The 18,055-nt window shown below is 42.5% G+C and overlaps 1 protein-coding gene across 1 annotated transcript; it reads right to left on the bottom strand.

The window, feature by feature from the left end:
* On the bottom strand, positions 1 to 9,422 carry LOC139689313 (rhodopsin-like). Its single transcript, XM_071586392.1, has 9 exons — positions 9,190 to 9,422; positions 6,548 to 6,672; positions 5,310 to 5,548; positions 4,202 to 4,308; positions 3,925 to 4,031; positions 3,538 to 3,685; positions 3,213 to 3,323; positions 2,856 to 3,022; positions 1 to 480 (listed from the first exon to the last, which is right to left on the bottom strand). The coding sequence occupies exons 2-9, from the start codon at positions 6,670 to 6,672 to the stop codon at positions 357 to 359; spliced, it is 1,128 nt and encodes a 375-aa protein (XP_071442493.1). The 5' UTR covers positions 9,190 to 9,422; the 3' UTR covers positions 1 to 356.
* Between the last annotated feature and the right edge of the window lie 8,633 nt (positions 9,423 to 18,055).

Below are 18,055 nucleotides of genomic sequence, written 5' to 3'. Positions count from 1 at the left end.
TGGCGGTATTCTCAGGGCACTTCTTTATTGGAATCGAACAGGTACAGGCAAGATTATGCTTCCGTCCGTATCTTCATCACGTCGGCCTTAAAAATATGGCGTTTTTCTTTTTTTTTCGACTTATCTTACAACAAGATTTGCTGTGAGGATAGCTTTTTTCGATGTTCACCCCAGGGTTGCCTCGTGGTTCGGTGTCGACATCGAGGCATTCACTCGGGTCGGGCGATTCACTCGGGTCCACGGGTGTCCGCCGCCGCATTTGTTTTCCTGTGTTTAATGTTTTTCCTCTATCGTCGGCGGTCGCTGGATCTTCGGGGGTGGGGTGCGGGAAGTGCCGGGCGGGCGAGCGTCCCCTCTCACGCCTTCTCCTCGGTGGCCGTGCCACTGGAGGCGTTGTCGGCAGGGGGGGCTGGCTGCTCGGCCCCGCCGCACACCAGGAACGGCAGCTTCTCGTTGAGGGCGGCCCTGTACTTGGGGTGGCTGCGGACGATGAATGAGGGAAAAAGAGAGAAAGGGGGGAGGGGAGAGAGTCAGTGCGATGCTCCTAGAGAAATAGCCGGAGTAGGGTAACGGATCCCTAACGGCGCAGCCTATTACCGTGGTGCATTGCCTGAAAACCACCGCGGTGAATCGTGGTCGATTATATTCGTGTCCGTTCTGATCACCAACTAACCATTGCTTTATCCTCGGCAGAGAAACCCTCTTTATCACAATCAACATTTCACTCGTTTTGCCATCTGCCCTACCCTGCCTACCGTCCCTTTGTTAAATTTCTCCTTCGCGTTCATCCCCGCGAAATTTGTTCTCGTAAAATGGCCAATGCTGTTGGTTTATAACGGTTGATTTTGCCGACATTCAGTAGCCTTCTCTTGACTGACTCGTGGTGCGTGAATGAAGTAGAAAAATTATTTTTTTTTTAAATCTCCGCTGTCATTCGCGTTGTCTTTAGCGGAAGCGATTCTGGGGAAAACTGTTGACCAGATTTTATGATTTTGCCTCTGACATCGCACCGCATGCATTTGATAAACGCACCATTTTACTAGCGGTATTATTTCTCGTTCCGGTCGAAGACCCCGCTTGACTTCGTGGTTGGAACTTTGATGCTCTATCTAGCTCCATTGCATCTCCTAGTTTTTGTCCGTTGGAGTACTTCGCCACGGCTTTCGTTGTATCGAGAACCTAAATATTGCATGCCTGACGTAGAATCACCCCCTACCATACACCCTAGCGACACCATGCAGAATTTTTTTCCAATGAATTACGTCGCGACCGAGAAATAAACGTAATACCGCGAATCAATAATCGTAAAGGCCTTCTTAATTATGTTCATGATAAATGATGCTAAGGGTTATAGCGTCGCCATTTCATATCCTTCGTTTAAATTACCAGGAACTCGTGAGCAAGCAAGCAGAGCATGGGGCCGGGATATCCTTTTTCTCTGGCAGGGGCCGCCCGGCGTGGTGACTCGCCCTTTGGCGCCGGCGCGGTTTTGAGCCACCCCGACCTCCACCCCCTGTACTGCGGGGATATTGATGCTCGGGGGGCGACGAGGAGTTCTGGCGCTCAGAGTGGTTATCTGGTGCGCCTACTTCGCTTATTTTTGACGACTTGGAACGATGAAAGTGATCTCATTATTTTAGATTCCTCTACAAAAGGATAATCCACTTAACGAAAAGAAGCCTTTGTGGTCACACGAATAATCTCGTCTTCGATGTGTAGACATAATTTTTATTTTTCCTTCACAAAAGATGGCTCTCTGGGCATATTGACTCATCGTGGATAGAGGTCGCGGGAGACAATACGACTGAGTTGCGAGCTATACTAATTACTGATATTTTAACGTGCATTTAATTTAATTTTACAAATTATGCATTTATTTTAATTTACGTATAGATATATAAACGTACATATCTATGTAGAACAGTTGTGATCTCTGGCTGAGAGGTCCCTGTAATAAGTTATACAGGTAGAATGGTTCCAGCAAATTAGATAAATAAATGAAGCGGATGACACGAGTGTACCGAAGACGTTTATGGCAGGGATATTCTACCGAAGAATGGAGGAGGAGCATGAGAATTAAAGCGAGGACCAATTTGTTTTTAGAGGAAGAGAACCTATTTTCAATCTCAGACTCATCTTTGGGAAGAGGATACAGAAAGATTAATAGACGTATATTGCATTCGTTGTACTTGAGAAAGATTTTGACAACGTCGACTGGAATAAGCTAGAGGTCTAGGACATTTACGTGTATAAATATCCTGGAATAGATGAAAGACCATTTAGACAGTCGCGTACAAAGGATAGTTATGGATGGTGTTAGCTGTAATGTAGTCGAAGTCACTTCAGGTGTTCCCCAAGGATATGTCATCGGACCTCTTTCGTTCGTTGTGATGGATTTCTGGGATAGGAGAACACCTACTGCCTCAATAATGCCGTAATTAAAAGTATAGACTCTATTAAATCCAAAGCCTTTATCCGTATTCACGACCCCTCCTAGGTGTAACATATGCGGGGAATATGTGCACAAGCTAGTAAAAAATTAGCATTCATTAGAAGAGTATTGGGGAGATGTGACAAGAAGGTTAAATAGTATTGTTATCTTTTGCTGGTTATGCCACATTTAGAATATGCTGTTAGTATATGAAATACTTATGAAGTTACATTGATTCCCAAATTAGATCGCGTGCAGCTTATAGGAGGTAGATTTGTGAAACGTGTTTACGACACACGGAGTAGCGTATCAAAATTATTAGAGCAGCTAAATTGGTTTTCACTCATAGAGCGAAGGCTAAATTACAGATTTTATCTCCTGCATAACCTTAAATGATCTTTATATGTAAATGATCACCACTGACCTGATACCGTAGACAATTGGGTTGTAGACGGCGTTAGCCTTGGCGAAGAGAGATCCCCAGATGGTGACGAGGGGGCTGATGGTCATGGTCTCAAAGATTCCAGCGAAGTTGATGATGAGGTACGGGGTCCAGGCCATGAACCAGAGGGAGATGGTCATCAAGGCAATCTGAGGGGAGAGAATAGAGAGAGAGAGGTAACACGAGGGAGGGCAGCGGGGTGGCGAAGGGAATACTGCTCTTCCCCCCCGACTCAAGAGAAACTGCCCGCTGTGCAAAGTTTAAGGACTCAAGCGCAGGAGATTCGACATTTTCAGAGGGAATTGGTACGACGGGCAAGAAGGATCCTATTTCTCTCACCTTGGCCAGCTTGCATTCGGCGCTGGTGTTCTGTGCATCCGCGGATCGAAGGGATGCCACGTTCATCTTCTTGGCCTGCTCCCTCATGGCCTTCTCGTGGGCAGCCACGGCCTTTAGGGGAAAATATGACAATGAATTAAGCATATGGACTTAACGGGGTCTTGCTCTGTTTTGGCGATTCCAGAAGGAGATGGAATTGCTCACTCCTCAACTTTAAACGGTCCATTACAACTTTGAGCCTTTTTAATTCCTCGCGTCCTATCAGATATTAGAATTACTTGGACTAATTGTGCTCGAGTTGGCGTGGGTGGGGTCTCGTACGTACCTTAACGATGAAGGTGTAGGAGTAGATGATCACAGCCAAAGGCAGCCAGTAGCAGAACACAGAGTAGACGAGGATGTAGCTCTTGTGGAACCAGTCCTTGGTCAGGTAGTCAGTGCCGCAAGCGGTCATGTTGCCCTCCGGCACGTACCTTAAGCGGAAATTATGTGAATGAAATCGGTTGCAGTTGAAGTTCGGCGTCACATTCATTTAGTACGAAAATAAAAGTGGATATTGAAATGGTTAATATGCATTTGCCAAATACTTGGCGATTTATGTACCGAGTTGAGAGTCCTGTTTGATCGTGGTTACTTTGTTATCGTTTGTGATGAGTGAGTGAGCTGCAAGCAATGAATGAGGCAATGTCGTCTCTCGGGGATGAGAACTGACCTGTTCCAGCCGACCATTGGGAAGATGGTCCAGATGGCGGCGTGCACCCACACAATGAGGATCCACCCGAGGGCCCTGCCGATCGTCAGGGGCTTCCCAGAGAGACCCTGCAGCAGAGAAAATCGTCAGTCCGTCCCCGACCATCCCGTCGGTGTCGGAGTAGTTGCGGTCAACTATCCCTACGAGTGGCTTCATTGAATGTAATTCCGAGACAGGTTCACACAACTTTGTTGGACATTTTACTTTCGCTATTCATCAGCTTAAAGGCTACTCTTACCTTCACGATGACATTGTATCTGTCCATGGCGATGGTGACCATCGTCCAGATGGACGCACAGCCGAAGAGGGATCCCGCAAAGGCGTAGAGCTCGCACATGAGCGGACCTGCGAGATACGTCAGAAGGGGGCGTGAGAGTTAGTTGCGCGGCATGGCCATGTCACGTCAGCCTTTGATAATTATGGGAAGGGTAGTAATGTCGCATGCTTGTATTCACTTAAGTATTCGCTTAGCCTAACGTATGGCTTTTTCGTAAGTACGAGCATTGCTTTTCAATGAAAATGAAAGGAGGACACTCACAGCGAGAGGCGATAAAAGAGTCACATTTTTGGAGACTTGATGTTGGCATTATGAAATAATTTCCAGAGTTAATTGCAATTAGCATCTTGAATTGCTCAGATGGGCTGACCTGGGCCCAGTTGACGACTGAAGAAGCGTAATTGACCAATCATTAGTGAATGCTTTAATAAATAAGTCCCGCCATCAAAGTGCGGCATCATGGTACTTACTGTCTACGTTTCTGAAATCAATGTTTTGGGACTTCCCAATCACCACAATAGACCACCGCAGCGCAGCGGGTGGGGTGAAACCAATCTGTAAAACTCCTAAACCCTTTGTAAAACCCATGTCTAGTATAAACTAACTAGGTTTGGCAATTGAATTTTACAGTACTCATAACATGCACTACTGAATGTGTGCTCTTTTAAAAATAATAGTGTTATTTATTTCTTTTACTCTGATGTAAAAAATGAAAGTGTTGTATATCACGGAGAATACACGGAAGCATTCTATGTACACGGTCATCATTGTGAACCTCAGTGCCTTTCGATGCAACTTTTCAATGCAATTGGGATCATGCATTCAACGTCTTTTTATTTGAAGCGCACATGATTCCCTATTACCTAATCTCGCGTTTCCCTTGTTTGAGTTTCGACGCATGTTCAGTACTATTTTCAATATCAATATTCAAGTATTAATACCCGTACCAGCTGTTCCAAAACAACTTTCCGCCGTCACACGTCTGCCTGAAAACCGGTTTCTTCTCTGTGGCCAGAGCCGGTGTCCCGAGACAGATCATTTTTGGGATAAATATTTCATATAAACTCACCAAAGACCCACGTTTCGTTCATGCAGTTGACCAGCATGAAGGGGCACATGACGACCATCATAAGGAAGTCGGAGAAGGCGAGGTTGACGACCAGCAGGTTGGAGGGGGTTCGCAGGGACTTGGTGGTCGAGAAGATGTAGATGACGACCCCGTTGCCGCACCAGGAGACCACGCCAAGGCACCCGATGACGAATCCCAGGATTCCGTGCCACAGGGGGTTCATGGGAGGGAACTGGTACCTGGAAGCGGGGGTGACCTTCATTCAAACTCTCCTCGTTTCGTGGGGCGGTTTTCATTCCACATCATTTTCAGGGAACTTTGCACCAGTTAAAAATCTCCACTTAAATGCATGTATTTAATATGAATCTGTTTCATTTTCGTTTTTATCTTTAATCGTATAAATGAGTGATGTGGCTTACCTGGCCATAGATCTTGGGAAATTAGCGATCCATAAATGATGTCGTGGCGAGCGGCCATTAAAACTTCGTTTTGGCACTGGAGTAATTGCTCGCAACTCTTACGAATGTGAGCTTCCAAACAATTCCCAGGGCACAGATAAAAGTGCAACGGTTTATCGACAAAGGATAGCCAACTCATAAATTTAGATTATTAATCGTAACAGAGTCTACGTTTTGCATGATTTAATGACTTGATTGTACTTTTTATCAACTAGGAAATTTAATCCTTCATATATTGAATACCAATAAGAAAACATTCACCGATGAAAGAGTTTAAGCAAATTGCATCCTGACGTGGGGTTTATAAAAAAAGCACCTTTAAATGAAAGTAGTTGGTATTATATGTATATTCATGTACTCGTATTATGAACATTAGAAACCCTTAAATAGTTGGCGTCATAATTTTAACTATTTTTCATTGACAAAAGAGACCTAAATATTAGTACAGAAGAGTATTAATTGAATGTATTTTTATTCAAATTTGTATTCATTTTTGCTACTACTGTGACGTGAAAACAAGGTTAAAGCAATAAAAATTTAAGGTCTTCCCTCGCGTATTGAATTTTAGAATATTCCTGTAATTGTAACCAAGCTACGTTAAAAAGTAGTGCATCCCGTTAAAATTTCTTCGGTGATGCCCTAGCGAACTGGATATTATATTTCCCTTTCTCCTTGGCATTCCGATCGATTCGTGCTCTCGTTTGATGTTATTTCACGAGGTCCGCGCGACATTTCGCCTCGTACCACGAACCCCTTCCCGCGATCGAAATCATGGCTTACCAGTGGGGGTCAATCAAGTGCAGCATTTCTGGGAGCACCATGTCGACCACGGTGTGGTTGGAGAAGCTCCCGCCGCCGCCCCATCGTGCCATCTGCGGCTCCCCGGGTACCATCGCTGCCTCCATCTGCAACGAAGGAATCGGAAGGGGCATTACCACGGATCCATAGGCACGCCGGTAGTGGATGGGTTGCGTACTTTACAGATGCATTTGTTTTCCTCATGTAAGGAGTTTGGATCCTTGTGGCAAATAAATCCTTCTTTTTCAATGGGTGGGAATACAATAACATGTGCACACCTACACTATACCCCGCAAGCTGCCGCAAGGGCGTGTGGCGGGGGGTGTTAGAGCACCAGGCAGACATGTACATGAGTTCACACAAACGTATAAATACATTTATGTTTGCTCAAGTACACAAACACACCAACATACTCGCACATGCATGCCAATAGAACATAATAAATTTGATTTTTTAATGACTGTGTATCATGCGAGGGAAGAATGAGTACTTGGTCCTTTATTCCAAGCTTAAGTGCAGTATATGCTATGATATTTCATTGCTATCCTCATTCCTTGCACCACCCCTATACCTCGTCTAAATTACTAGAGGGTAGTCCACAATCTGCCGTTTTCCTTACATCACTGGGTCGCCTGCAAATAATCTAAGGCTACTACTTACGTGAAAATCTTGGGCTTCAATATGTATCAAGAAGTTTTGGGGCCCTATAACACTTTCCTGTCGCACTATCGAAATTACATCTGCCTCTAGAGAACGCAGTTCATCGACGACTACTTTTTGCTCACGGCTAGATAAGAAGTCTCTAGTCCAATCGGTCACTTTCTCATTAATACGATAATATCTTAGTTTTATATCAGTTTCTTGTTAGGAACTTTCTTGAAATCTAAAAATACCGCGAAGATTGTGTATTCCCTTCCCACGATTTCAGGATATCCTGAATAAAAAGACCCAATTGCAGTTTGTATTAGATGCTTTTGTTCTGAATCAGCGTTGGTTACCGTAGGAATGGTAGGAATAAACGATGAGGAAAAGTCATGAATTCTCTTCCATTATAATAGAACAAAACGATTATGACTGACACGACGAACAATCCAATCGAAGTTAATTAGGATAATTGAAACTAGGAACTTAGATTGATATGGAAAAGAATATGAATATTTAGAAACCATTGGGCACTCGAGGAAAGAGCAAGGCAGGCTTACTGGTGAATGGTTTTCCCACCAAATGTATATAGTACATTGATGCTAAGGATCGCCCGACTCCTTTTGGTGCTACCCTACTCATACGATTCAGATAGACGTTTATAATGGAAAAAATGCAGGTGTCCATATATTGCTAAAGGTGAATATAAATTGAAATTTCATGGAAAGTTGATTTTTCTCTTTTTGAACATCTTAGAAAGTACGGTTTTATTTCAATTTTCAATACTTTGAGTATCAGTCATTCGAGCTCATCAAAGCCTAGACGTGCAAAATAATTAAATATATACTACATTTAACTGGCTGCGTGTTTTGCGGAATTATGCGTGTGTTACAAATAACTAGCTTGACTTTTCTTGAGGCTCCATCACGCTCGCCCAATGATTTGTCCTATCAAAGCGGTGCTACTACGAACGGTAGGCAGTAACTGGAACTTATACGATGCTACTAGGTACACCAATGAGATGGATCAATTCAAGTGATTATATTATGTACTGTATAAGGTCTTGTACTGAGATTCATGATTATATTGTTTTTACAAATTTCGCTTTTCTAAAAACTTTATGCGGTACTAAGTTCACTGTTCCGATTGCTGTGCGAATATAAAATACAGTATCTGTGTATTAGGGGCGATATTTATGGATAAATGTTAATTTACGGTTATCCAATCTAGGTCGCTTAGATTTAATACCCTAAGGAGAAACGGTTCAGAATATGAAATTAAAGACACGGTGGACAAGACCAGCGCCCCTTTCTTGGTTCTCCTCCACCAGGCTTCCAGTGGAAGCATTGCAAGAGCGGTAAGCTAAGTAGTTGAGGTTAATCAGGTTACATCGATGAGAATGTGTTTTCCTTATTTGACTACTTTTTTATACTGTAAGAGCTTGCTTAACATTAATGTTGCGATTTAATTGCAATAAGTTTGTCTTAATGATAAACCAGAGGAAAGATTAAAATGCCAAATTCCCTGATTGCTATCTGGTTTCGAGTCGATTCCTTCAAGAACAACCATAACAGAAGACAACTAGAACTGTAAAATGTAATTGAATCCGACGAGATCACTTCTAATTCCATCGCGATCGACTCATGGTCCTTTCAGACCAGATTGTTCCGCGTGGCTTGGGTCCAGCACGGGAAGCACTTGAAGCGCTTCTCTGAAGATCACGCGGTTGATCGTATCGCTGATAAAACTACCACCGCCGGCATTCGAACCGGGAACATCGGTGTCGTGTAAACTGCAGCACCAGTCCGATTCACTCCTGTCGCGTAGGTTTGCGAAATAAGTGAAAGCAGAACTCAATGAAATGTTCGCTGCTTAGTGAGGAAAGACTGATAAAAGGCGTTAAATCGCGAACGTTTATAACGTTAGAATCACTGCTCGCTGCTGACATAATCCTATACTCTGAAACTGCAGGACAAGCTTACTTCGGTATCAAAGGAAGATTTAATCCTCTGAGGTCAGATGAGGAGCTCGAGTCAGACGACCTGCCTCCCGTTCAGTCGATTCTTCTGCGCGAAGTCTTGGCCCTCTCTCGACGGAGAATTTCCGGCTTCGCTCCCGCTCGATCCTTTGCTTCTGGACAGACGGACGGACGGACAGGCAGGCTCTGAAGCGTAGGTCAACTCTTGCCGAGGCACGCTACACTCTGACGGTTCTTTCCTCCACCGTCGGGAAGTATATATAGTCGGCCGGTCGCCCTCTTGTGGTACAGAGCGGGGGCGGAGGGAGGGGGCACCGCGGAGGAGGAGGAGGCAGAAAGAGAGAGAAAACCTATTAGACGAATTTCCGAAGGCGGAAAAGCAGAGGGGAGGGAAGGGTGGCGTGCGAGCTGGCGGAGAAGTGTCGGCTGCTGCTCACGGAGCCGTCGTAATCCTCATAATTGAGATGCAATAAACTTTTTTGCTCCATGCTTCCGAAGCCATTTGCAAGACGGCGACCTCGAGCTAGGCTTTCGGTGCTGGGAAGAGGCGCTGCTGGGCTGGAGAGCGAAGGGGTTTGCTATTCGGAACAACATTCTTCGTGCACCCTAGTCCGATTCTGCCGAGTGTTTCTTCGGGGCGACATGGAGCGATATGTTGTGGCGATAGAACGCCCGAACACACCGAATTCGGGCGCGTGAGACATAATTCTGAGTTTTCCCTGGCAAAGCTGACATAATTTGGCCGGTTGTTATCGAAGACTCGAATAAGCACGGGAATGCACGTGACCGTGAGCGTTTGGGTCTCTGTGCAGGGATAACAGTGGCGCTGTGATCGATCGATTTGTTTGACCTCCTATCAGAAGCAAGGTCAAATCGATTCGAAATAAAGTAGCATGTTAGCGTAATATTTATCACAGCCAAATGCTAATAATGAGCACTAAATAATCGAATGGATAACTGATCGAAGCACTTTTCCACTTGATACATTTTTTTAATTTTACGACCGGGTTTCGATGTATTTATGACATCATCAACAGGTGATGATGAAGACCTGATGATGATGTAAACATCGAAACCCAGTCGTAAAATTAAAAAAAATGTCATCAAATGGAAAAGTGCTTCGATCAGTTATTCATTATGCTCGACTTCCACCACATCACGCCTGAAGTTACTCAATTTGTACTAAATAATCGTTTTGAAAATAAAAGTAATGAAACTAAACACATTAGAAGAAATGTGGCTGGTACATGAAGTGATTATCAAACATTCCAAAGGATTATCCAGCAGCTCCAAGGGAAATCCATTGCACGAGCCATCGAGCGAAGCGAATTCCAGGAATCAGCACACTGGGTAGCCGGAAAGAAACATGGGCAATGCCGACGAAGTCGTCGTCATTCCCATGAATGGAAAGTTTTAAGCCGCTAAATATGCCAAAATAAAAATGTCTGCATTTTCTGTGGAGCGGGAAAATGGGCATAATCGTATTATCAGAAATGATAGAATGATACCTATGAGAATTTCTTGCAAATGAAAATGATGCTGAAGAGTGGTGTTCGAATGAGGTGGGATTTAATACGACCGTTGACTCCTTTCTATGGTTTAACTCTTGCTGTCATAAATTAAAAAAAGGAAAAATAATTTGGAAGAGGCGTGACCCAAGGTTTCGCTTTCTTATCACTTCAGCAGTATAATTTATTTACCGAAGAAGCACTGACAAGAATGAATGAAAGAAAAGGACAAAGGCATTTCAGTGTAATGGAGAAGTATTTACAGCATCTGCCTAGAATAACATGTAGACTGAGAATGATTGTAGACTCTGAAAGAGACCTAAATAAGTGCACAAAATACTTTCCAAAAACTAAAGCTATTTTGAAATGAAGGTAAAAAATGATATATCCGACAAAATTGGTTAACAAAATCTTGAAGCGAGACAGAGATTGAAAGGGTCCTCAGCGAAACATACTTTTCAAAACTAAAAGAACTTGCAGGTCAACATGGAGGACAAGTAAAAGTTCACCAAAACCGTCGCTTGGTATACTGTATTGCCGCATGTATGCGTGCGAGACATGACCCATTAGGGAAGCGGGAAGAGTAAGCCCTGGGGAAATGAAACTGAGGATGCGGAAGAAACGGTCGAAAAGAAGCTGGGGCGAGAGAAAAAGTAAGGGAAACGTTTTAGAAGAAGTAAAGAAAAGTACAGTGCTTTTGAAAACATTAAGACGTAGTATTACCACAGCCATTGCATTTAGAAGTTGATGATGAAGGTGATGGAGTTATGTCTTTAATAAAAAGGAACATTTCAAGAAAATACTGTATCCATCTGGCGGAATTGGTGTTTCGTGGTCGGTGTCTTCCTGTTTATAAAATCCTGGGGTAATATTATGCCTTAGGCAAAAAACAACTATGCGTTATACCATACGACTTTTATGGATAGTCTGCAGTATTTTGCCTTTGCTCACTCTGCTCACTGCCTGTTGTCCGTGAATATTTTCGGCCAAAATCAGGACTGTAGTAATGGTGTTCCAGCCTCCACATTCGTCAGTCGTCATGGCCCCATAGTGTGACCACATATATTCCGCTCCCGAAAATAAAGAGAACCTTATCAGGGCCGTCAAAAACGCATCGCTTGGAGAGCTAAAAGATAAACCAAAGATCGAGGTTCAGAAGTATTTCGAGGATTCAAAAAAGCGCAGGCATAAGTGTGCATTACCTTGCATAATATCTTATGGGGGCTAGCTACTTTAAAGAGAAAAACGTTGATAAAAACGAATAAAGAATTTTTTTCCAAATACCTCAAATTCCGGTTATTTATTGAACGCACCTCCTTCTGTAACTTTTTCTTGAAATTTTATAGTGTCAGAAATAACATTTTAGAGTTTCTAATCGTCTTTATGGCGTAGGGATTTTACAAAATAAATACTTAACAGCAGAACCAAAAGTTATATGGTAGGAGAAAGAGTAAATGAACACGGGATAAAATGGAAGTACCACATTAAAAGTAGCGATGGAAAAATGTTTCAAGCCAATGAGAGTATTTGAACCTGAAGATAGGTGCTGAGCGACCCAGGGAGATATAAAAGCACCTCCATCTGACGTCCGATCGCAAGTTTTTTGTACCGTGGGGTGGAGAAGAAGTTTTTATATAGCTATGTTAACAAATTTTTAGCAGTTTATTTTAATGTCGAGTACATTTTTCATTTATTTAATCATTTTAATAGCTAAGGAATGTGAGGCTTCTTGAAACGAAAGTAGATGTTCTTATGGATACGAATTTGGGAATGATTTTTGAGAATGGGTAAACTGGAGGCAGGATGCCGCGCGCAGTTCCCACGGGACTGTCGGCCTTCTTCAAACCGGGCCCTTCTTCAGCTCCATCTGATCGTATCTCACAGATACCGATTCACCCTAGAGAAGATTCTCCATTGGCGGAAATATTTACAGTCAGGAAACGCCTTTCATCGATCCTCCACTCGTCATCAAGTCTTAGTTTTCCTCACCGCCGGCCTGTTTCCGGCCTAATTTTGTCCTTTGGAGACAATCTGCGAAGGAGAGAGGACGCTGTTGCCCTTGTAGGTTTTAACTGGCTCTGCAAATCTGCTCGAGGCTCAGTGCCACTCCAATAATTCGGTCGATATCGCCGATATTCCGAGTGAGGGAGCACTTACAAGTGCTCTCGTTTGGCCCCGCTCAGGTGAAACGACGCTCAATTTTCTCGGCTTTGGGGCGAGAGCCACTTCGCGCGCGGAAGCCTTTCGTGGCTCGCGTTTGATATTTACGTACGTATCGACGAGGGCGATTAGGAAACAACGGACAACTTGAGCCAGATTGGTTGGTGGCTTTGCGATGCGTCTAAATATGCTTAGAGGGAAAGTGGTCGACGAGATCTTTGTTTTTCTTCCATGGCCATTATTACTTCCTTCGATTTAGTGGTCTGTTCACTGTAAATTGATGGTGACACAAAGCCCTCCTATCCTGGGAATAACGTTTAAAATCTGTGCGGAGGTAAAAATATTTTTCGTAAATTTTACCTCTAGGAAGTATTTCGGAATTCAATAAGTTCCTAACATATGAAATCGGTTGGTTTCTTTGTTTTTTATCTTGAAAAATTACCAAAACAGTTCCATGCTCAATTTTAATTTAAATATGTGATTTTTAAAAAAGTACTTTTAAACCTACATCTATTCAATACCCCAAAAATCCGCCACAAGGGTGGGGGTGTTAGGGCCCACCCGCAATCAAGAAAACAACCGAATGCAAAAGCCATCAATTTATATAATCCACAAAAAACATGGTATACGAGGCTGGTCTTACGTACCCGACCAAACAAAGAAAACACCAAAATTTTGGAAAAAAAACTACTTATTTTTCAACATAATCTCCTGTCAGCTCCATACGCTTTTCCCAGCGATGTTCAATAAGTTCGATACCCTTTTTATGATTAGAACTCTCTTGCTCCTCAAAATAGTAATGGCCGACATCACTTCTTCACGGTTAGAAAATCTTTGGCCACCAAGCTATTTTTTCAAGTTTGCGAACAGAAGATCATCCAAGGGGGTTAAATGTAGCTAATTGGGTGTATGGGGTAGCATGTGAATCTTTAGTTCATGTATTTGTGCCATTGCAATAACGGATTTGTGAGCGGGTGCATTGTCTTGATGAAACGACACTTCCTTCTCAGCCAAATGTGGCCGCAATTGCTTGATTTCTTCGCCCAAACATTGCAATAAGTTCACATAATACTCGCCGTTGAAAGTTTGTTATTTTTCAAGATAGTCAATTAAATTGTTCTTTTGTCTCGGGTGTGAAGTAATGGAACCATATTTCACCCATGGTTTTGAAACGGCGCGGAAGTTCTGTTTTGTTGCTGTAAAACTTTGCTAAACTCTCAATTAAAACATCTTCAAGACACTGGTTTTGCTCTAATGTGAGGAAACCCGGCACCCATTTTGCACAAAGCTTTCTTATGCCCAAATTTTCCGTTAATATGCGATTTACCGCACTTTTCGAAATACCTTCTATGTCTGTTAGCTCGCGCACTTTCAGTCGACGATCATCCAGTATCACTTAGTGGATCCTCTTCACCGTTTCTGGAGTCGTCACCTCATTTGGTCGACCAATGCGATGCTCGTCTTGACAGCTCGTACGGCCTCGTTTAAACTGTGCTACCCAATATTTTACTGTTGTAAACGAAGGAGCAGGCTCACCCAGAGTAGAATCCAGTTCAGCTTTTATATTGGTGGGGCTGAGGCCTCTCAAATAAAAGTATTGTATCACTTAACGATGACCAATTTTCTCCATTTTCACAAATTTAGTGAAAACGTTCACTATTGATGGCTGCCAAACAAATACCAAAGAACGTGGCGCCTTCAAACTTCAAACATATGCCAAATAGATTGAATACATTCTAATACAAGGATATTTTCGAAACATTATATTACTGCCATCTCAAGGTCAGGCCGGGTACTTATGGGACCACCATCTGCATTCATTCAAAAACACTTACGCCATACACACATGCAAGCACACAAACTACCAACTAACATACACATGCACCTAAAACTACACCTGATATATTTGCAATGCATAATTTTCGTTCGACTTGTAAATTAAATGATTTTAATATTTCTAAGGTGACATCGGTTTCTTAATATTATGATTTCTGATTGTTCGGGGAGTAAATGAGCATTTTTACATATCTATCTGTACTAGTACCTATCTCCCTTATTTTATCTTTGTGGTTTGATCTATATAAGTAATGTGGGACCATTATAATTTCTTTAGTGTCATCGTTGAAGTCGTTTGTTCTGAATATTTCTAAAAGTAAGTCATTAATGTATATTAGGAATAGGAGCGACCCTATTAAACTTCTCTGGGGGACGCCCGAAGACACATTCCTATCCGTTGAGCACAACCCATCGATGACTACTATTTGTTTGCGATCGAAAAAGAAGTCTTTAATCGAATTAATAACTTTCTCGTTGATACCATAGCAGTTAAGTTTGTTTAAAAATTAATTGTGTGGGACTTCATTGAAGGCTTTTATGAAATCTAGGAATACTGCATCGACTTGTGTGTTGTTTACTCCCGATCAAAGTATATGGTGAATGAAGAGACCAAGTTGTGTTTCGCAAGATCTGCTTTTCCTAAATCCGTACTGGCTGGGGATTAGTATTTTCCTACTATCAAGAAATCTCATAATGTTACTGAAAATAATGTGTTCTAATATTTCACAAGATATCGATGCTAAGGAAATGGTTGGTAATTGATTGGTTTATCCCTATCGCTGCCTTTATATATGGGAGTTATAAGGGCTAGCTTTTAGTCGCGAGGTACTGAGCCTTCTTCTATCGATTTTAGAAAAACCATTTCTTAAAAAGTGGGCAATATCTTTAGCTGATTCCTTCAATATTCTAGCAAGTATTTCTTCCGGACCTGGGGCTTTGTTGGTTTTGATACTACATAGCTCATGTTCTATTGCTTTATTTATCAGTGTTATATCGCTCATATGTTCCGCGGATGGGTGTGAGAGCTGGTTTCGTGCGCTTGGGTCTTTATTGTAGATTCTGGGAAAAATTATTAAAAATATTTGCCTTCTTCACGCTGCCTGTAATAATTTGTCCGTTTTCCGTTTTCAAAGAATGTGCCATTAAAGCAATTGTACTGTATTATGTTGTTGATATTTGGCATACGTGTACTGCGCATCATTTTTTTTGCCATGCATTCCAAAAACGGTTAATAAATTTCAAGAATGTATTGGTAATTTATTTCTGTCATAAAAACATCGCAGGGTACGAAAGGGGTATTTTGTCCTACAATTACACCATAAAGATGTAATAGTCGGACAAAACCTCTATTTTCTGTATATCACGTGTAAAAATTATAATTATTTACAAATTTTAATTAGCCTAAAAGAGAGGGCACTCGTTTATATTATTCATTTTGAAGAGACAGGTGCTTCGTTCAAACTATTGAAACGTTAGTATCCACTTCAGAGCCACCTATGAATCATTAATTTACCAAGAAAATCTGATATATTGCATTAACAGATTAATACAGGTGTCGATACAAATGTTATTTTTAGCGTAATTTGCTCGGTTTTAGAATTCAATGATCATAAAGTGCTAACCACATCAATCTTGGAATTCAGCAATGTTTTCCATTGTTGAATCTTACTACTAAGCCCTTAATGATTTTTTCCCGGAATAGATTTCTATAGAGAAAAATCTTTTACCAAGGAAAATACACCAATCATTACTAATCGCTTCCCCATTGTGATTCCTTGCGTTACTTTTCCTCTCTCCAACATTCATACATGGTTTCTTACATGCCCTTTTGTTGCCGAGAATTCATCCTCAGAAAGTTTGTTTGTTGATAGCATCTCTGCAACCATATTCACCTGACCTTTCCCAATCGTGGTTTCCTTGTTACCTTCTGAATTCTCATGGCGTTGACTATTAATTTTGGTTCCCTCGCCTTTGGGAAAGATTTCTCTTCCCTGGGACAAGAGATTGCCCCCATACCCGCTGTCAAAAGTCTCTTGCAATGGAAGACTCATAATACCCGGAGACACTCGGTCACCAGAGCCTCGTCAGTGATTACAGGGTGCACCGTATGGTCACCATTTGCGTGAAGGTTAGGGTGACAATTTCAGAGGTGGAGAAGGCGGAATCGAGCAGATCTCAAGCGCAAAAATATTTCCTTGCCCGGAACTTGAACGCCGCATCTTTCCACTTACCGGACGTGTGCTCTAACCACTTGATCTATCGAGGAAACTTAATTTACACTGAGATCTGCGGGTCTTAAATGCCACCAAGTGCCCCGATTCTTTGGCCAAGAGATGGCGTCAGGGGTCTGTTTCACCCACCAAAGGAGAAATAGACAACACACAAGAAGAAAGGCCAGGCCCGGGGAGGGATATATATAGTATATATATATATATATATATACACATATATATATACATATATATATATATTTATATATATATCCCCTCCCCGGACTACAACCTTGACGTGGTGGAAGGGCTTGTGCGTTCCGATGACCTCGTGAGCTGTGCTGGCGGGAGTAATCATAATTGCTCCTGGTAGGGTCACCCATGCCAGATAGGTCGAAGGTTAGGAGCCAGACGAAAGGTTGCCAAATATGAAAAATTGGTTTAATGGAAGAAGGGATCATTTGGCCTCAATTTCCCCCATATAAGGATCTCTTTTTGTGTATTTATGTATCTACTCTTACCTTATTTCCCTATTAATGAATATGGCTGCCCCACTTTCACTCTTTGACCCTTCGCTATATATTACCAAAATAATTCATTATGAACTTCCTTCTCAAGAAATCTTTTTCCTCTCTCTATCTCTTGCTTCATTAGTATGTTATACTTATTCTGTCCTCAACATTGCCACAACACTGCAAGCCTCTTCCATGACTGGTTCGGTCTTCTTCTGCTGTCTATTTAGCTTGCCAAGTATTTCGCGGGAACACGGCCGCGGATGTGTTGTCTCTCCTGCGGCGCGACATGCAGCGGAGTGGGCCGTCTTGTAGTTGCCAGGGCTCATGTTTGGAACTATGTCTCCGACCACAGTGGCATGGTAGGGACAATTGAATTGGTTTCCCATTGCCTTCCTCAATAGTTTTTTCAATCACTCAATGGCCCCCCAACGGGGTCAGACGCATTCGTAGCCGTCTGCTGTGAAACAGACGCTGCGTGGACTACCTTTCGTCTGGCTCCTTACCTTCGACCTACCTGGCATGGGTGACCCTACCGGCAGCAATTATCATTATTTTCACCATCACAGCTCCTAGGGTCATCTGGATACACAATAACTCTTCCACCACTTCAAGGTTGTAGTTCATGATTAGGTCACCCTGGA

The sequence above is a fragment of the Hetaerina americana genome, unplaced genomic scaffold (assembly GCF_022747635.1).
Source record: "Hetaerina americana unplaced genomic scaffold, ioHetAmer1.1.p SCAF_22, whole genome shotgun sequence".
Lineage (NCBI taxonomy): Eukaryota > Metazoa > Arthropoda > Insecta > Odonata > Calopterygidae > Hetaerina > Hetaerina americana.
This window is presented reverse-complemented; position numbering and strand designations above follow the sequence as displayed.

Bases quoted from the DNA above. Each gene is read 5' to 3' on its own strand.
- LOC139689313 (XM_071586392.1), bottom strand. From the start codon at position 6,672: ATGGAGGCAGCGATGGTACCCGGGGAGCCGCAGATGGCACGATGGGGC. The intron at 4,309-5,309 runs GTGAGTTTATAT...CGTATCTCGCAG, and splicing joins GAACGAAACGTGGGTCTTTG to GTCCGCTCATGTGCGAGCTC. The intron at 3,023-3,212 runs GTGAGAGAAATA...CTCTCCCCTCAG, and splicing joins CCGAATGCAAGCTGGCCAAG to ATTGCCTTGATGACCATCTC.